General features: G+C 35.3%; 1 protein-coding gene across 2 annotated transcripts in view; it reads left to right on the top strand.

Annotated features, from left to right (window-relative positions):
• LOC138316393 (RING finger protein 151-like) overlaps positions 1-20297 on the top strand; it is a 269758-nt gene extending 249461 nt beyond the window's left edge. Inside the window, exons 1-3 of one of the 2 annotated variants that reach the window (XM_069258094.1) lie at positions 16064-16265; positions 17402-18274; positions 18798-20297. In XM_069258094.1, coding sequence (XP_069114195.1) covers positions 17425-18273 — 849 coding nt within the window. In that variant the 5' untranslated portion in view covers positions 16064-16265; positions 17402-17424 and the 3' untranslated portion in view covers position 18274; positions 18798-20297. Of the gene's footprint in view, positions 1-16063; positions 16266-17401; positions 18275-18797 lie in introns of those variants that run through there. The other variant, XM_069258093.1, reaches the window with a different exon arrangement.
• The last annotated feature ends 1741 nt before the right edge of the window (positions 20298-22038 follow it).

The raw sequence follows: 22038 nt of genomic DNA on the forward strand, positions 1-22038 counted from the left end.
GAGGACGATCTCTTAATACAGGAGAGAGGAAATGGCACATCAATGAGAAAGAGGCATTAGCCTTAGTAGAAGCCGTAAACATGTTTAAGCCATACCTAGAGTCTGCTCCATTTACCGTTTATACAGACAATATCAGCGTCAAGTGGCTACAGGAGTCTAAAAACCCAAATAGCAGAATAGGAAGATGGGCTTTGCAACTACAGGGATACAATTACACAATTAAACACGGCAGGGATTAAGAACCAAAATTCAGACGGACTTTCAAGACGAGAATATCATGAGGATTCACAGAAAAGGTCAACACCAGATACAGAGGCTGAACTTCCAGAGATTTCAGGCATTCCATATACAGCTAAAATTTCCCAAGCTACAGCTGACCAAAGTACAGAATCGCCACAGGAAAATACCTCAGAAGTCGTAGCTGTTACTTTAGAATATATGTTAGATCAAACACCACACCCAATAGTATCACCAGTGTCTGCAGACGTTGTGACAAATGACAGAGCAAATGATGACAAGGAGCATCTTTATTGGGAAATACAGACCAGACCAGCATTAAGACAGCTACAAGAACAATGTCCAGACTTTTGTGACATCATCAAGTACAAAGTTCATGGAATGGTACCTATGGATAAGGATTTAGCCAGAAAAGTGGTAGCAGAGAGCTATAACTATGAAATCATTGATGGGATTCTGCATCATTTTCATCAGAAAAGATATCGCAACGTTCCAAAGGCAGAAAGAGTCATCAAACAGTTGGCAGTACCACGAGCTATACGAGATGAGGTTTTACAAGGATACCATGACTGTACCATGGCAGGACATCAAGGTCAAGAAAGAACTTATGAAGCCATACGAACCAAATACTTCTGGCCCAAGATGTACCAAGAAATCAAGCAGTATGTGCAATCCTGTATCCTTTGTCAACAAACCAAACGAGACGTACATGGTAAACCAGTACCACTTCAACCTTTACCAGTTGATGAAGTTTTTGGAAGATGGCACATGGATATTCTTGGAGGCTTACCTACCACCAAAGATGGTTACAAATACATCCTGCTAGTCGTCGACAGCGCATCAAAATGGAGCGAAGCCTTTCCAATGACGACACAAAGTGCAGCAGAAACAGCAAAAATTCTCTTCAGGGAAATATTCACCAGGTACGGAGCACCACGAGCGCTAGTGTCTGACAGAGGACAGAACTTTATGTCAACTTTAGTTCAAGCCTTAAGCGAGATGTTCCAAATCAAACGTGTATACACAAGTTCCTACCACCCTCAGACCAATGCTGTTTGTGAAAGGATGAATAGTGTAATACTGCAAGGACTGCGAACGTACTGTACAGGACAACAGACTGACTGGATAGATGTCCTTCCAGCTGTGATGATGGCGTACCGCATGACACCTGCTACTCAATCCACACAGCATTCACCATTTTATCTATTATTTGGAAAAGACATGAGAATGCAAATCGATGCATCATTAATACCAAACCAAACATTACCAGCAGAATTTCGGCACCAACTCACTCAACATTTAAAACATTTAGACATTTCAAGGAAATTAGCAAAGGAAAATATGGAAATTGCACAGCAAAACTACAAGCGACAGCATGATAAAAGAGCAGAGGAAACCAAATTTAGAAATAGGAGACAGAGTATGGCTATACTGTACCCAAGTACCAAAAGGACACGCACCAAAACTTCACCGGAAATGGGTAGGGCCATACAATATTGACGCTGCTTATCCCAACAACACATTCAAACTCAGACGTTGTTCAAATAACAAACAAGTCAGATCTCTTGTGAATGCATGCAGACTGAAACATTATTTTGATCCTGCTCGACGCCCAACAAACCCCTCCACATGAGTACGAGGATGAAAATGAGGAAGCTGAATTAAACGCTGAAGAATTGGCAAATGAGCCACAGACTACAAACGAGGATACTTTGCCAGCATCAACGCAATCTGATACAGAATCTCAATCTGATACAGATAATGACGACGCACAAACACAGCAGAATCTTTCAAGAGCAGATAACCAAGCAGGTCCTTCTTCAGCAGGAAAGGATAACCCCGGCCAACTTGCACAGAAGGTAAAGAAGCAAACCGTTAAGGAAGATAATGTAGATGCCAAATTAGACCCTCTGCCAGAGGACCAAATAGAAAGAATCATTTGTTCAAAGAGGTCAGGAGACAAGCTATGGTTTCGGATCCAGTATAAGGACAGATCAATGCACAGTGCCTGACTTGTTACCTGTAGAGATGAGGATTAGTTTCCATGAAAAGAAGAATATGACAGGAAAAGCTCGAAAACGACCGTTGCAACAAAATCATTTCTTTCAACCACTAGTAAACAGCATTGCCAGCAGAGAGACGACCAGTACTCGTCACCCAAGGAAGCATCCCAATATTATGAATCACTTCGGTATGTCTGATTGTTATCAATGTGCTAGAGTCACAGAGTTACATTTGTATCCAGGACCGATGAAAGCCAAAATATATTGTTGTTCTACGAGACAAGAATCTTCTTTTGTTCCCATTGATGCAGTACCAAAACTCTTACTGACATTATCAAAAGGCTTGATAAAGACTTAGTAAATCTGAATAAGCAGATTTGGGACCAACGAAGTCTACAAAGAAAATACAGAATACCAGACAACCATTACAAGTGGACACAAGTCTCTGGAGTGAAGGATCCATCCTACAATACCATCGAGTACAAATTTCACAATCAGAACTCTAATCTTAACCCACGATGGAAAGCTGTAAGCTTAGGTGTAGATCCAAAATGTATTGTAAATCTCCAAGAAGTACTTCAAAAAGTTTGTTGTATGTAAAACGATTAGGACACACATAGGATAATATTAAGTAGGCTAAGAATAAGGCTTTCCATCTGTTTATGAGTTGTCCAATCATATTAGAGTGTTTGCGAGGGAGCCAGCCGGACCTTAAATTGCTGGTAGACAACACAATATGATAACTCATAATCAGACATAAATAAAGAAACTATTTTCGCGACTTAGTATGTAAATACACTGTTATTCTTTTACTTTTAGTAAGATCTGGGAATCTAAGTACATAGTAAGTACATGTAACGTTTTAAGTACACACATTGATATTTTTTTGTATGAAGAAATTCTGACAATAATTGCAATTACATGTATGATTTTTAAACTGTTAACAAACAGTTATTTATCAGTTAGATTACAAGTCTTAAGTAAAAGTATTTATTATGATACTTTCGTTATCCTGTCATATGTGCGTTTGAGAATTTTTGCAAATATATGTAATGGTGCAGTATAAACAGAAACTGTCATTTTGAAACTGATGTTGAGAAATCGAGATGCAGATATTATTTGTTGTTGAATTTATAAAGAAGAGGAGTTTTATATATGGAGGACATTGTGAACTTGTGATATAGTGAATTATCATTGTTATGTATAAGCAGTCCTGCCTGACGTTTGTGTTATATACCACAGTAAACCCAGCAAACAGTACCAGATAAGATGTATACCTTTAACTGTGTGTATATTAATGCTATATATGGAGATTAAGATGTAGTACAGTATCTCAGAAGTGACAGCAAGACAAGCTGTAAATGATGCACCAAAGCACCCAAGGAGGAGGTGAAATAATGCACCCAAAGAGAAGGTGAAACGATGCACCCAAAGAGGAGGTGAAACGATGCTCCCTAGAAGGAGGTGGACAAAGCACCCAAGGAGGAGGTGAAACAATGCACCCAAAAGAGGAAATGAAACATGCACCCAAGGAGGAGGTGACATTAATAGTATATTTAAAGAAAAGAAAATTCATGGATAAATTACAAAGTTTAACGTGAAGAGATGACGAATCTAGAGAAAAACTATTACAGAGTTTAATGTCAAGTAACGACAAAGATATATATAGAGAACTACTATTAAGACATTGTGTCATACTGAATACGCTTATAAGGAGATAATGAGGACAGTGATGATATATAGAGAACTACTATTAAGACATTGTGTCATACTGAATACGCTTATAAGGAGATAATTTGGACAGTGATGATATATAGAGAACTACTATTAAGACATTGTGTTATACTGAATACGCTTATAAAGATATAATGGGGACAGTGATGATATATAGAGAACTACTATTAAGACATTGTGTCATACTGAATACGCTTATAAGGAGATAATTTGGACAGTGATGATATACAGAGAACTACTATTAAGACATTGTGTTATACTGAATACGCTTATAAAGATATAATGGGGACAGTGATGATATATAGAGAACTACTATTAAGACATTGTGTCATACTGAATACGCTTATAAGGAGATAATTTGGACAGTGATGATATATAGAGAACTACTATTAAGACATTGTGTCATACTGAATACGCTTATAAAGATATAATGAGGACAGTGATGATGGCCAAGATGATAAACTGAAGTGTGAACTGAAACTTTAATCTGTTATATTGATTGTTGATTTAATGAACTGAAGTGTGAACTGAAACTTTAATCTGTTATATTGATTGTTGATTTAATGAACTGAAGTGTGAACTGAAACTTTAATCTGTTATATTGATTGTTGATTTAATGAACTGAAGTGTGAACTGAAACTTTAATCTGTTATATTGATTGTTGATTTAATGAACTGAAGTGTGAACTGAAACTTTAATCTGTTATATTGATTGTTGATTTATTGAACTGAAGTGTGAACTGAAGCTTTAATCTGTTATATTGATCTGTTATATTGATTGTTGATTTAATGAACTGAAGTGTGAACTGAAGTGTGAACTGAAACTTTAATCTGTTATATTGATTGTTGATTTAATGAACTGAAGTGTGAACTGAAACTTTAATCTGTTATATTGATTGTTGATTTAATGAACTGAAGTGTGAACTGAAACTTTAATCTGTTATATTGATTGTTGATTTAATGAACTGAAGTGTGAACTGAAACTTTAATCTGTTATATATTGATTGTTGATTTAATGAACTGAAGTGTGAACTGAAACTTTAATCTGTTATATTGATTGTTGATTTAATGAACTGAAGTGTGAACTGAAACTTTAATCTGTTATATTGATCTGTTATATTGATTGTTGATTTAATGAACTGAAGTGTGAACTGAAGTGTGAACTGAAACTTTAATCTGTTATATTGATTGTTGATTTAATGAACTGAAGTGTGAACTGAAACTTTAATCTGTTACAATGTATATTGATTGTTGATTTAATGAACTGAAGTGTGAACTGAAACTTTAATCTGTTATATTATTGATTGTTGATTTAATGAACTGAAGTGTGAACTGAAACTTTAATATGTTATATTGATTGTTGATTTAATGCTGTATATAGACATTCATAGCAATTAACTTTGAGTGTAGTAATATCTACACGTTTACCAAGCTGATATCATATATATTGCCAATATTTCAAGATATCAATGTTGTACACTTGAATTTGAAAAGGTTGTATAAATATTGTAAATAGTAAGAGATTATATGATATACGTAAAAAAATTTCTTTCTCAAAGGAAATGGCTAAATTGATGGTTGTAAATATTATAACAAGCCTTAAAAACAAGAGAGAATACCGGTATGTGTGAATGTTAATTATCAATAAATACTAAATAGCACCAGTCCTGTATGTTAACAAAACAGATGTGCTATTTGATATTATACTATCTCATAGAATATATATAATTTGTAAGATAAATGTTTGATGATTTTCTATTGAATAGTTTCACTGTAAGAGATATAAATAGTTAAATACAAAGTAAAAAGCTATTTTTTTATAAAAGAAATACACAGATCATATTTCAACAGATATTAGGTATTGCTAAGATTTTTTTTCAATAATAGAATAAAGTTTTTGATGCTATTCTCATATGCTTCTCATATCAATGTAAGATTTATCAAATTATTCATTTGGTCTGTGCTCGTCTTATGTTGGACTGGTCATCCTTCATTTGATGTGTACATGTTGGATTTGAGTTGGTCTGACCAATCAATTCAGTTCAATATCAAAGTTTTGCTCTATTCCAAAATAATTTCATTTTTTTATATTTAATATATTACATTTTTTTTTGAAAGTATATACTTGTATAATAGCATTTCATTTTATTAACATTTTTTATAGATTTGGGACAAATCTAGGTGAAGTAGGGGAGAGTTTCACAAGTTAAAATGTTAGGAATTTGTTGTATTTAGAAAGTTTAGAAGTAATTAAGTAGATCAGTACAAAACTAGGAATAATCTGGTTTGAGATTCTTTTGATGTAGTAGGAAGTATAATGGACACTTTTATTCTAGTTTGAGATTCTTTTGATGTAGTAGGAAGTCTTATGGACACTTTTATTGTAGGTTTATCTAACAGAATTATCCTTTTATTGTTACCCATTTATCTGGCACATGTCACCTCAATAGAGTTAATTATGGTATTATTGTCAACACCTGTTCGGTCAGAACTTGTAGGACCAGTTGAGTACCCCCAAGGTAAATAGTATTAATTGCCATTGATGATTGTTTAGCTCCGCCCATATTAAAATTGTCAGGCCACACCCATTTATTGCCTAATTAAGATATTAGCCAATGAGATTTAGGATAGTGGACAAGTTTGATTATAATGAAGAATAGGATTAATAAGAACAGTAGAGAGTTGGAGTTAGAACAGAGAGAGTGAAGGACAATCAGGGAGTGGAGAGTCAGAGAACATGATGAGTTTAATAATTATTGTAATTTAATATTTCGGAACTTTTGGCAGTCACCTACAATAAAAAAAATATGGAACCAGGAACTTTGTTGTGTTGGTGAATTATGGTTTATAAATTATAACCATGCCATGGACACTGGTACTCTCAACCATCAGGGGAGATAAGCTAATTCCCCCCAAAGCAAGATGTGTTGTCCCCTGATGGTATAGTACAAGGGAGCTAGCTCACCGAAATCCCCAGCAAGCTGCCCAGCAGCAGGTATCGACTCGGTGAGACATGGAAGTACTCTGATTAAGTTGATCAAATACTATATGTAAGCTAGTGTCAACATCAGTATTATATCTGTGATATAGAAACTAAACATGTACATGTAGGCATAAACTAATTATTCTCCTGTCTACAGTAATCAGCTGAACGTAGATCGAGGATTCAGAATAAGAGATTTTTTTCTTAGGCGTATACTTGCCGTATAGTTTATATCGAGGCTCCAAAAATCTGTTTTAGTTTACTTCGGATAATAAATATGTATCTACATTTCTTAGATATGCAGATATCTCCTCAAAAAACATATAAAGACATACAGTTGTGTATGATGACATCGATTTTATCGACATTGTTGTGATCAAGTTTAAGTTATCAACTTCGATCGTTGTCACATAGACGATTTTCATCGTTACAATTTTGGCGCCAAATTCAAAATTTATGCTTAAATATCTGCCTCAAACGACTATTGAAGCTTAGATATCTTGACAATAGAAAGATAGATTTTGATAAAATATTTTTCCGCTAAAAAATATAAAATCATGGATTGTCTAAAGGGTAATTAAAGTAGAATCTTTACACCGAATTTCCCATATTCATTTTTCAAATATTATATCCAGGCAAATTAATGGCTTATTTGTGCCATTTCTTAGCTTTGTGTAGCATCAAATCGGTGGCATCGTGACATAAAATTAACTGGTAAAACACTTTATATTATCAGACTATTACACTTTATAATATTCAATATATAAGATGTTCTTTATAAAAAATATCACCGCTCGATTTCGGTCAAATAATATAATTGTGAAAAAAGTCATTTTCAGGGGGTAGGGGTATAGTAGGGCTAATTACTCAAAAATTCCGCTGTCAATTTTTTTAATATTCTTTCATCATAACCCAAACACCTGTCTCATTATGTGGACAAAAAATAAAGAAAATTAAACGACACAATTTTTTGAAATTAGGTTTTTAAGTTGAAATTCAAATGCAAAAAATGGGCCTTTTTAGGCCTCATTTACACGCATTCGCGTGAAAAATTTCACAATTATTGTATTTTTAAGAGTGGAAACGACATTGAGGTCATTGATCGCCATATAAACGTACATATTAAAGATAAAAAATGTTGTTGTTTGTAATATTTCAGTCAATTACCAAGCTTTGAAAATATGTGTGTAAAATTGTACAGACGGTGAAGTATGGTTATTGAGAGTACAATTTTCCAAAACCGCAAACGGTCAGATTTCAAATAAAAGGCTTAATAAACAGTTTATTAACCAACCTTTCAGTGAGCAAATTTTAAAGAAAATTAAACGAGGGGAAATTTTTGGGCCTAAACTGTATCGAACCACCTTAAACAACTTCTTGTGAATAACTAAGAGGCCTGGAGACCTGATATTGGGCCCGTAACTTGCTTGGATGAAGGTCTATCAAGTTTGTTCAAATGAATGAACTTGGCCTTCATTCAAGGTCACAGGGGTCAAAAAGGCTAAAATCTTTAAACGTCTTCTCAAGAACCAAAAGGCCCAGGGTACTGATATTGAGCCTGTTGCATTCTACGATGAAGTGCTACCAAGTTTGTTCAAATAAATGACCTTGACCTTTATTCAAGGTCACAGTGGTCAAATACGCTTAAATCCTTAAATGACTTCTTCTCAAGAACCAAAAGGCCCAGGATACTCATATTAGGCTTGAAGCATGCTGGGATGTAGGGCTACAAAGTTTGTTCAAATGAATGACCTTGACCTTCATTCAAGGTCACACAGGTCAAAAAGGCTAAAATCTTTAAACGACTCCTTCTCAAGACGCAGAAGGCCCAGGGTACTGATATTTGACCTGAAGCATGCTGGGAAGAAGGGACTACCAAGTTTGTTTAAGTGAATGACCTTGACCTTCATTCAAGGTCACAGGGGTCAAATAGGCTAAAAATCCTTTAAACAACGTTTTGTGAATAACTAAGAGGCCTAGAGACCTGATATTGGGCCCGTTACATGCTTGGATGAAGGGCTATCAAGTTTGATCAAATGAATGACCTTGGTCTGCATTCAAGGTCACAGAGGTCAAAAAGGCTATAATCTTTAAACAATTTCTTCTCAAGAACCGAAAGGCCCAGAATACTCATATTTGGCCTGCTGCATTCTTGGATGAAGTGCTTCCAAGTTTCTTCAAATGAAATGACCTTGACCTTCATTCAAGATCACGGGTCAAATTGGTTAAAATCTTTAAATGACTTCTTGAGAATAACTAAAGAGCCTAGAGACCTGATATTTGGCCTGTGACATGCTTGGATGAAGGGCTACCAAGTTTGTTCAAATGAATGACTTTTATCTTCATTCAATGTCACAGTGGTCAAATATGCTTAAATCTTTAAACGACTACATTGTATTGTGCAAATAGTCAGATGACCGTTAAGGCCCATGGGCCTCTTGTTAAATATTATTATCAAGTAGGTCCCAGTAATTAACTAAGGAATTAGGGGATCGATATAAACAGCCAAGTAGAATAGTTTTATTATGTGTTGTGATTTTCAGACCATATCAGTTCAATATTATTACATTCAAGATCTAACCTACGTCTAATGTTAATATTATTAGTTTTAGCGTATATAAGTACACCACCACCGTTGTTATCTCTATGGTAGTACCGAGGTGTGTCTCGGATATTTTCTAGTTGAATGTTTTGGTTCGGGCCTGGATTTGCTTCCGAATTACTGGAAAATTATCGGTAATACCATATTGTTAGCATTCCTTTTTTATTGCACGTATGGATGACATAGAGGGAAACGGATAGGAAGAAAAGTTGCATTCTAACATTAAAGACGGAAAAAGCTGTTATTGTATAATTGAGGTCTGGAGGTTAGAATATCAAACAATCTAGAAAATTATAGGCATATAGAAGATTAAAAAATATATTATAACTAATATTATGCCGAAAATTATAGGCATTACTGGTGTTGATAAATGGTCGTAGTCGGTCTTTTTGCACGGTTTGGACAGTTATTGTTAAAGTTATTATAAGTTAATATTATTCAGCCACTAAAGGGCCTTCTTCAGTCCAAAATAACACTAACACAACGTGTTCGTCTACATGTTTGTTTACAGCTATTGTCTAAGATGATTAAGATGTCTTCTCTCAATGACAGGTACAATACCAACTTCATTATACAATGTATTATGACTAGTTCACTCACTTACTTAAGGTAGACCGTCCTTTCTAGTTTCCTCTCAGGGATTTCGTTAATTTTTTGATATTTTGATTTTAGGTATTAGCCTATATACCCTGGTAACAAAAACCACATAAAAATAATATGTCGCCGGGTTAGTTTTTTTATTCCAGGGTTGCTTAAAGATATGTATTAACGACTCAATATTCCGGATTTTAAGGATTTTAAAATAAATAATAAATTTCCTCCTTGTAACATCTCTTAACATATAAAGAATATGCTCGTAACATCTTCATACCTTAAGTAACTATATCAAATAAGCTGGGTTTTCCACAATAAAACGAAATATCGTTATTTTTAAAATTAATTCCGGACCATATTTTAGTGAAAAATGGCATCAAAATAGTCATGTTTTCTTTTTTTCTGAAAAGAAATTATCTCAAGAAAAATCGATATTTTAGAATTTCCATGAAGATTGACCTATTTGCAATAAGAAAAGCCAATAAAAACTATACCTCACCGCATTATTTTTCAAAATATGACCGATTTGCTCTCTAATACCCTTTACATTTTGGCCTGAAACGATAAAAATAGGCGAATCCGTAGCACTTTTCAACGTTTTATGTTATTCATTCACCTTTGTTAGTTTTTTCTGTATTTATTCTATTATTGGAACATACAAGATAACATAATAATTGTACATATCTTCATGATTTTATTTATCTATTATATAAAATATAACAGACCAGTTTGCAAGCTGCATGTAGGCCTGACCTCAAACTTTCAAAAGAGTCTAATTCAGCAGGAAATATATAAGCTTTTTCTGAGACAAATATTTTGTTCTGTGTGATACGGTATTAAAATGGATTATTTTTTTTTCTTAATAGCATCTTTCAAATCATAAGTAAAGATTTTAACAAAATAAAAAATGAAAATATGTTCCAGCAATTTTAATTCCGTATATTGTTTGTCCGTTTTCCGGACGAAAAATTGTATACCGGTATGTTAAAGTGAACAGTCGGGCAAGGATGGCTAAAGTCGGTGAAAATGGTGTGCATGTATGCAGTTTAATTTCTTATGAAATGGAAAAATAAAATCTCTCGTCAAAATCTGTCTGCGTACGAAGAAATTAATTTAAAGTATGGAAATTCTAAAACGTCCTCCCGGCTCACTATGTCCTTGGTTACATTTCCACACAGCCTCGCTTTCAATGCTTTCAACTTTTCTTTTACTTTAATGGTCAGAACTGGGAAACTAAGCAGAACTTGACCGTCGTATTAATATGTGAGAACTTTTGGAAGGCCAATGAACGCATTTAGACTGGTTTTCTTTGCCCGACTATTCACTTTAAGATTCGTATCTTTTGAAGCTCAAAACTTTAATGTCTGCATTCAAAACACCGCTAATTTCCTTCAGCATTGATATACTGTGGGGATTAAGTTCTATCCTGCAAAACGTAGGTACATAATAACATGACGGTCATTCTGATGTTCAGTTACTAGGCCTAATAGGCCATGGGCTAGGAGGGTCCCACATGCACCCCCCCCCCCCCCAAACCTCCGAACCAATATTTTTCTGAACCCTTATGACCCACTGATCACAAATCCAAATGTTAACATTGCATAAGTTGGGATGAACTTCCGGTTATGACGTCATCAAGATGGCCGCCATCTCGAATTTCACTAAAAATTGAAAAATAGTCATAACATTAACATTTTTCAACCGAAGTAGACAAATGAGGTACCAAAATGACCACAATAGAACAACAAATACATATCAGGACCAAAAAATCCAATATATGTAGTGATTTCTACGCAGGAAATGAAAAAATCGGATTTAAAGCTCAAAAATGGTGATTTTTCAGCAAATTTTTCATATTTTGTTTGACGCAGCAAAAATGTTTCCCAACAGCAATCTATTATTTCTAATAAGTTTTTTGACCACTTGTCAATCAGTTTAAGCAACAAAAACAACCAAAACCAATGTTAACATCGTATAAGTTCCGGTAATGACGTCATCAAGATGGCCACCATCTCGAATTTCACTGAAAAATGAAAAATAGTCATAACATTGGCATTTTTCAACTGAAGTAGACAAATGAGGTATCAAAATGACCACAATAGAACAACAAATACATGTCGTGACCAAATAAGCCAATATATGTAGTGATTTGAACGCAGGAAATGAAAAAAAATAATATTTTAAGCTCAAAAATGGTAATTTTTCAGCATTTTTTCATATTTGGCTTGACGCAGCAAAATTGTTTCCCAACAACAAATTGTTATTCACAATCAGTTATTTGACCTCTTATCAATCTGTTAAAACAACAACAACAAAAATATATAGAAATGCAAAAAAAGAATTATTGTTATACCCTCAATTTGATAGATTAGCAGCGTCTCAAAAATAACACAACACCTACTGATAGCGTAACAAATGTAACCTAAGCTAAGCCTGTGTATCCATTAATATCATTAACAGTTCCCAAAGCGTTTGTGTCTTTGAAAATGAGCACATTCATTGTTTATTTCCTATGCATAGCATAAGCAAAATGCCATATGGTTACTACAATATCACTAATATGTCTTTCACTGGTTCTCAATGATAACCATTATCATTGTGCGTGCTTTCTCGCCTCACTGACCTATCCACTGAAGAGACGCGGCATATCTGGTAGCTGGTACATGCAGTCCGAATCAGAGTACTCGAGATATCAGTATTCAATTCGTCGAAAGCCATGTGACACTGCATTACCAGTGTTGTTCTAGCCTTTTATGACCCATCCATGACCAGAGTTCATATCAGGAACAACAGGTTCAGGGATGTGGGATCTCTTTCAGATTCTAACATATCGTACGTATATGCTGTTTCAGACTTCTCCGGCATAATGGAAATTACACCAGATGCACATTCTTCCAATGGTGGAATTGGTTCTCTTAAGCACATAACTCCATAATTCGTATGAAGTACTATTCATCAATCTTGTGGACCCTCGTGCAACCATAAATGGCACTGGTGATATCATCGAGGTCATTAATGAGGGCATAAATGTTAAATGTTTTTCATTGGTCTGACTTTTCCCACTCCCTTGAAGGTGCTGGTTGTGTCACATCTGGTGTATGCGCAAAGAGACCATTGAAGACTCTCCAGTAAAAAGTTCTCTAAAGTGCTTTCCAGACTTGGCAAAGAGAGAAACTTCACTGCAGACCTCATTTATGACCTCAAAGAATCCACCTGTGCCACCTATGGTCACTGAGGTTCACAAGAATTAGGAATTGTGCTTCATACGAATTAAGGAGAACCAACTCAACCCTCCGCAGAATGTTGATCTGGTGTCTTTTCCATCATGCCGGGGAAGTCTGGAACATCATATACGATATGTGAATCTAGGTGAAACTAGGTTGGAAACAGGAAGAGCTCCCACATCCCTGAAGCCGATGTTTCTGATCTTAACTCTGACCATGGACAGTTGACAAGTTAGAACCACGATGGTAACCCGGTAATGTAATGTCACATCAGGTCACCGAGGTCGAAGACGACACTCTGGCGAGAAAGCACGCACAACGAAAATGATTAGCATTAAGAACTAGTGAAAGAAATATGTGACACTGTAGTAACCATCTTATATCTTGCGTTATACACAGGAAATAAACAATGGATGTGCTCATTCTAAAAGACACAATATGTTTCGAAAAGTGTCATGGTATTTACGGAACTTTAATTTGATACCCTATAGCTATTAGTTAGCGTTTTGCTGTAATAATTCAGTTTGAGAGGCTACTAGTCTACAAAATTTCGAGCATGAAAATGGATTATTTTGAAGTCCCACTTAGATATTCAGCCAACTTTAAATTCAAATTTGTTAAGATATAAATCGTCAATAGCCAATGTTATATTCAGGAAATTCCAATACACCAGGAAACTGTAGTGTTAGCGGTTTGGAAAAAAATAACAATCATATGCCGCATCCGGTGATGTTTTGTAAACCAAATGATGGTATAACAAATCTCTGTTGCATTTCTATATATTTTTGTTGTTGTTGTTTTAACAGATTGATAAGAGGTCAAATAACTGATTGTGAATAACAATTTGTTGTTGGGAAACAATTTTGCTGCGTCAAGCCAAATATGAAAAAATGCTGAAAAATTACCATTTTTGAGCTTAAAATATTATTTTTTTTCATTTCCTGCGTTCAAATCACTACATATATTGGCTTATTTGGTCACGACATGTATTTGTTGTTCTATTGTGGTCATTTTGATACTTCATTTGTCTACTTCAGTTGAAAAATGCCAATGTTATGACTATTTTTCATTTTTCAGTGAAATTCGAGATGGTGGCCATCTTGATGACGTCATAACCGGAACTTATACGATGTTAACATTGGTTTTGGTTGTTTTTGTTGCTTAAACTGATTGACAAGTGGTCAAAAAACTTATTAGAAATAATAGATTGCTGTTGGGAAACATTTTTGCTGCGTCAAACAAAATATGAAAAATTTGCTGAAAAATCACCATTTTTGAGCTTTAAATCCGATTTTTTCATTTCCTGCGTAGAAATCACTACATATATTGGATTTTTTGGTCCTGATATGTATTTGTTGTTCTATTGTGGTCATTTTGGTACCTCATTTGTCTACTTCGGTTGAAAAATGTTAATGTAATGACTATTTTTCAATTTTTAGTGAAATTCGAGATGGCGGCCATCTTGATGACGTCATAACCGGAAGTTCATCCCAACTTATGCAATGTTAACATTTTGATTTGTGATCAGTGGGTCATAAGGGTTCAGAAAAATATTGGTTCGGAGGTTTAGGGGGGGGGGGGGTGCATGTGGGACCCTCCTATATTGGTACACGTCAAGTAAACACTCGGAAAGCTGGGCAGACAAAATATTTGCGGATATCCGAAGCGAGTTATAATAGAGTGGGCACGGAGAAATAAAATATGTTTGCCGGGATCCGGAAAGCGATGTTTAACAAACGTATGGCCCATGGCCGATACTAGCATATCAAGGAAATAGGTCGCATAAAAGAAGTATTATATATAGTTGTTTAAGACTTTCTATCAATTTTGTATTTTAACATTGTTATGACCTAGAATAACAGAAATGAGAAAACCAGCTGAGCTATAATTCAAAACACAATTATATTTATGTATACAATATTAAACAGAGATGGTTTACATTATTTAAAGTAATTGGTGGTGGTACAAGAGTAATACGAGAATTTAAAGTGTTACTTAATCTGTACTGTGAATGTCCTGGTATAATCCTAATCCTTCCAGGTTCCTAATTAACAATGTTCACAACTCCACGAGGAAAAATGAATGTCCACAGATAATTTGTAAAGTTCCAGGCAATATGAATAAACCCACAAAATGCGTTGTAATAATCCACAGAAAAAGTCACAATAGCTCCTCCCAATAAGAATCTAATATGTCTCTGTACAATTCTTGATATGTCTAATTACAGGTCTCATTACAGTTTCAGAATAGCCTTGAGACAGCTGGAGTATATATAGCTAAACCCTAATTCAAGAATATTTTAGACTTTCTACTTCTAGAAATATCTAACTAAAAAACAGGTAAACAAATAAACACAACAGAACTTTCTGGAAAATAGATGCAAACTAGATCCCTATTTAAAATCAACAGTCTGTTTACAAACAAATATGCTTATATACATGGATATTAGATCTGAGAAAGTTCTATAGCCTAAATAGACTGATATGTAACTTTATAGGATGTATCAATAATAAATTCGCTGGCTGTCTATATATTGTGACCGGTGTAACTCGGTATCTTTGGTTAATCATGAACTAGCATCTATAGCAGCGAATGCCAGCTTTTGTTTGATCAAATACAAACGCTATCTTATTACACCCTACTACGAAATTTGAATATGTTTTTTGCAGAAACGCCCATTTGCTGTTTTTGGGATAAATCCTGCAGATTGATGGAAGAAGACTAAACATAACAATTTATCTGGGAAACATTTTTCTGATAATGTTCAGATGCCTAATTGATAGTATTGAATAGGTGAATGGCCATTTGTATTACAAGATAAGGAAGAATCAACAAATGTTTTTGTAAATTGAAATTTGGTCACATAAACGAGAGTAGTCTATAATACTGGTAAGTATGGCAAGATTAGTTGGTGCAACAAACAAAACGTGAACCGAACATTTTGTCTTGAAACGTACATTTCTTAGCATTGTAACATATTTTGTCTAAATTTACAAGCAGCTCAAGAGATGACTCCTCCAAGTAAAATCCGAGGTTGACCATGATGTATTCGAACATTTGATTAAGTTAGTCTTGCTCAACTGCACCATAGTAGTTATAACAACATGTCGACAAGCCAAATATGACAAGATTTATCGTAGAACTTTAAATGACGTGCAAAACGAACACTTTAGAGTGTAATCACACTACAAAACAATACGATTGTGACTATATGTTTTGCCATCAATTCGAGCAAACCCCATGATAAGACCTGAAGAAACCATAGGATTAAACATCATAAAACCTCCAGATGGGGATCACATTTAGTGTTATCGCGCGCTGTTCAATTGGTTCAGGACAATAGTATTATGAATAAGCATTTTTGATGGATTTATTTATGAAATCATCTTAGATAGATGTAATATATTAAAAGATAAGTAGACTTGGTTGAGTAACTCTACATGAATCCGAACAAAGTGGACGTTCAACCGGTTCCGGTCGAATCCCGAACCAGTGAACACAGGTTATCGGGCCAACACTCGTGACTTATTACGTCACGTCGGCACATTTTGGCATGCTAATATATCCGGAGAGATTTTGACAGATTATAATCACTTAGGGTCAACAAGTATAGTTTGTTCGAAACGACCTGGGTTTGGTTTGTTTTCTGAAACGTTAACATACACAGTCTTCTCCGTTCGCTTGTGCGTGTGTGGTAAGTGTGTGTGACCGACTTTATTGTAGCTGATTAGATTGTTGATGAAAGAACGGTTGTGGATTGTTTGTTGGTAGAAATTCCACAGGTAACCACGAATTGCAAACTTTATGAGATAAACGTTTTATAACTACCTCAACCATCGACGGGTTTTTATATCCGTTATCTCTCACGCAGTTCATTGAGAGAGAAAGAAAAAGTTTGTTTCACCAAACACACGCACTCGAACTTACTGCTTATGTGCAGAGTTAATTAAATTTCCAACATAGCTCAGTTAAGCTAATGTTTCTTGCTGATAGTTGTTTCATGTGGATTCCTTTGCCGATTTCAGATTTACCCGAGAGACAAGGAAGCATGGGCTATGATATCGACAGGTTTGTGGGGGATGTTAACGAAGGCCTGCTTTGCTGCATCTGTCGAGACGTACTAGAAGATCCCGTGCAGGCACCATGTGAGCACGCGTTCTGTCGCACGTGCATCGAAGGGTGGCTAGTCCAGAACACGCGCTGCCCAGAAGACCGAAAACATCTGTCGCTATCTGCCCTTAAACCTCTATTTAGATACATGAAGAATGATCTGAATAAAATGCAACTGAAATGCTGCAATCATTTCCTGGGTTGCACCTTCATTGGGAATTTGGAATTTATACATACACACGAATCCGAGTGCCCTATGGGAACGGTATCGTGCCCTAACGAGAAATGCAAGTTGGTGGTTTCACGGAAGGATTTGGATGAACATTTGGACAATTGTGAATTCAGAGCAAAGCAATGCTCCCTCGGATGTGGCATGTTGATGGTATCAGCAGACGACACCACACACAACTGTATTGCGGAACTCCGAACAGCTTATGACGTTCTTCGGAATGAAATGACCTGCAAGATCCAGGAACAGCAGCACGAGATGGACCTCCGTTTGAACATGCAGCGTGAACACATGGTGCAGAAAGAATCTGTAATACAATGCCAAGTTGATGAACTAAAATCGGAACTGTCACGGATGTCGCAAAAAATGAAACTATTGATGGATTTGGAGATTCAAAGACGGCAAGACATAGAGAGACTTGAACTGGAGAAGAAAGAACTGATGGAGCTATTGAAAGGTCAGGCTCGCGGGAGCGCCACGGACAAAGCACAATCCATTGGAGGATCTAGTCGTGGTCAACTTCCGTCCTCTGTCACGGGCAAAGTGACGACCATTTAAGGTACGTGGGTTATTTGAACTCGACATGAAGGTTCAATCTCAGTACGTTATGGCATAACGATATGGCTGTATTCGATACACTCGTTTAAAATAGGTTTGGATTTATTGCGTGAATGCTGTAAATTATTGCTAAAGTCAGAATTCGCCATTGCTCTGACTAGATAATACCTGGCACTTACAAAGGCAGTTACAAAGCTTCGACAATTTATCCCGCCCACTTTGTATAGTGTAGTTGAGGGTCGATCAGTACGAAACTTTCAGTGGATCATGATCAGACATCATAGATAAACATCCAAACTAATTACACAGGGGGAAAGAAATCGTCACCGAACATGCTCTTAGATTATTTAAACTAAAAGGAATTGGAACCTTTTGGACAAGAGAAGTGTTACGTGTAAGTTCCAAATGACAGATTGTCTTCAGCATAACCATACTGATTTATAATGTATTTCACGTCGATGATTTGGTGATTGTTTTTACATTGAACGTAACTTTTTTTTGAAATGACGTTCGTTTCTGTGCAGGTGGGAGCGTTGACGGTCATTGGTCAAATTGTCAACACGCAGGCTTCCATGGGTGTAAAACTGGAGTCTACCAATTTCATGTGGTCTTCTAAACATTGAGAATGTAAACTTTTGTTTGTTTTTAATGGGAACCAATTAAAGACTCACTACCTTTTCGAAACGATTTAAATTTTGGGACATTCAAATCGCGTTTCGTCCGTGGTCCGTCCGTCCTTCCGTCCGTTAATAACTCTTGTTACCGCTATTTCTCAGAAATTACTGACCGATCAGTGAACAAGATGGCCGACAGGCCGCCATCTTGGATTTTGATAATTAAAGTTTTTTACCGTTATTTCTCAGAAAGTACTGAAGATATCTGTCTCAAATTGCATGGGCAGGTTCCCCTAGGTCCCTAGTTGTGCATAATACATTTTGGGACCGAGCGGTGAACAAAATGGCTGCCAGGCTGCCATCTTGGATTTTGATAATTGAAGTTTGTTACCGTTTTTTCTCAGAAAGAACTGAAATGATCTGTCTTAGTAATTGTATGTGCAGGTTCCCCTAGGTCCCTAGTTGTGCATATTACATTTTGGGACCGAGCGGTGAACAAGATGGCTGCCAGGCCGCCATCTTGGATTTAAATAGTTACCACTATTTCTCAGAAATTACTGAAGGAATCTCAATTCTATACGTAGGTTCCCCATGGGCCCTAGTTGTGCATAGTGCCTTTTGGACTGATCGGTCAACAAGATGGCCAACCGGCTGCCATCTTGGATTTCATCGTTGAATTTTATTACCACTGCTTCTCATAGTACTGAGAATACTGAAGTGATCTGTCTCAAATTTTATGTGTAGTATGTTTGAAAAAGTTTGAGACGCAGGCAAAAGATCCGTCTTTCCGTTGTCAGACATAGATCATTCTGTGGTGGGCGCCAAGATCCCTCTTGGATCGCTTATATTAAATAGGACTGTAAAACGAGATTAATAATTTTGTAATACAACAACAGTTATTAGAGAACCATTATTTTTTTATAACTTTATACATTCTAAAAACAACAACAGTACATTCCTCGTCCTTACTTAGAAAGAAAGATAATATTTTCATTTTAATCCTCTTATTCCTCATCACAGTCATCCTCCTAATGCATTATACATACTCAAACTTATTCTCTTTTTTATCTAGAGTACCATTAGTACTACACTTATGGTCATTTATGAATATTTTATTGAAATAAATTAAATGTTAATTTTCATAAAACAGATGTCTTGTGTCAACTAACGTGTTAGTTGACCACCACTGTGCCAGTCAGCGAAATAAATCTTCACTGTTCACATAGATTACACAAAAAATCTTGTTAGCTCGCCTCTCGAAGAAAATGGCTTAAGAAATCACTTTGGCATCAGTGTTCCTGGTTAAGGTTTTGGCTTAAGTGTTGAAAAAACTGTTATCTGTAATAGATGGCATTGATTTCTTCATTAATTTAGGAATATAAGTGTTGTGATGGGTATGAACTTTCATTTTAAAGATGAAAATACAGGATTTTTATAATCAAGAGGTCTGTCTTGTTATAAGGGTACTTTATACAATTGACATTGATGTCTGTCTTGTTATAAGGGTACTTTGTACAATTGACATTGATGTCTGTCTTGTTATAAGGGTACTTTATACAATTGACATTGATGTCTGTCTTGTTATAAGGGTACTTTATACAATTGACATTGATGTCTGTCTTGTTATAAGGGTACTTTATACAATTGACATTGATTTCTGTCTTGTTATAAGGGTACTTTATACAATTGACATTGATGTCTGTCTTGTTATAAGGGTACTTTATACAATAGACATTGATGTCTGTCTTGTTATAAGGGTACTTTATACAATTGACATTGATGTCTGTCTTGTTATAAGGGTACTTTATACAATTGACATTGATGTCTGTCTTGTTATAAGGGTACTTTATACAATTGACATTGATGTCTGTCTTGTTATAAGGGTACTTTATACAATTGACATTGATGTCTGTCTTGTTATAAGGGTACTTTATACAATTGACATTGATGTCTGTCTTGTTATAAGGGTACTTTATACAATTGACATTGATGTCTGTCTTGTTATAAGGGTACTTTATACAATTGACATTGATGTCTGTCTTGTTATAAGGGTACTTTATACAATTGACATTGATGTCTGTCTTGTTATAAGGGTACTTTATACAATTGACATTGATGTCTGTCTTGTTATAAGGGTACTTTATACAATTGACATTGATGTCTGTCTTGTTATAAGGGTACTTTGTACAATAGACATTGATGTCTGTCTTGTTATAAGGGTACTTTATACAATTGACATTGATGTCTGTCTTGTTATAAGGGTACTTTATACAATTGACATTGATGTCTGTCTTGTTATAAGGGTACTTTATACAATTGACATTGATGTCTGTCTTGTTATAAGGGTACTTTATACAATTGACATTGATGTCTGTCTTGTTATAAGGGTACTTTATACAATTGACATTGATGTCTGTCTTGTTATAAGGGTACTTTATACAATTGACATTGATGTCTGTCTTGTTATAAGGGTACTTTATACAATTGACATTGATGTCTGTCTTGTTATAAGGGTACTTTATACAATTGACATTGATGTCTGTCTTGTTATAAGGGTACTTTATACAATTGACATTGATGTCTGTCTTGTTATAAGGGTACTTTATACAATTGACATTGATGTCTGTCTTGTTATAAGGGTACTTTATACAATTGACATTGATTCTTGCATGACGTCTGTCTTGTTATAAGGGTACTTTATACAATTGACATTGATGTCTGTCTTGTTATAAGGGTACTTTATACAATTGACATTGATGTCTGTCTTGTTATAAGGGTACTTTATACAATTGACATTGATGTCTGTCTTGTTATAAGGGTACTTTATACAATTGACATTGATGTCTGTCTTGTTATAAGGGTACTTTATACAATTGACATTGATGTCTGTCTTGTTATAAGGGTACTTTATACAATTGACATTGATGATGTCTGTCTTGTTATAAGGGTACTTTATACAATTGACATTGATGTCTGTCTTGTTATAAGGGTACTTTATACAATTGACATTGATGTCTGTCTTGTTATAAGGGTACTTTATACAATTGACATTGATGTCTGTCTTGTTATAAGGGTACTTTATACAATTGACATTGATGTCTGTCTTGTTATAAGGGTACTTTATACAATTGACATTGATGTCTGTCTTGTT

Source organism: Argopecten irradians, chromosome 2 (assembly GCF_041381155.1).
Source record: "Argopecten irradians isolate NY chromosome 2, Ai_NY, whole genome shotgun sequence".
Taxonomy (NCBI): domain Eukaryota; kingdom Metazoa; phylum Mollusca; class Bivalvia; order Pectinida; family Pectinidae; genus Argopecten; species Argopecten irradians.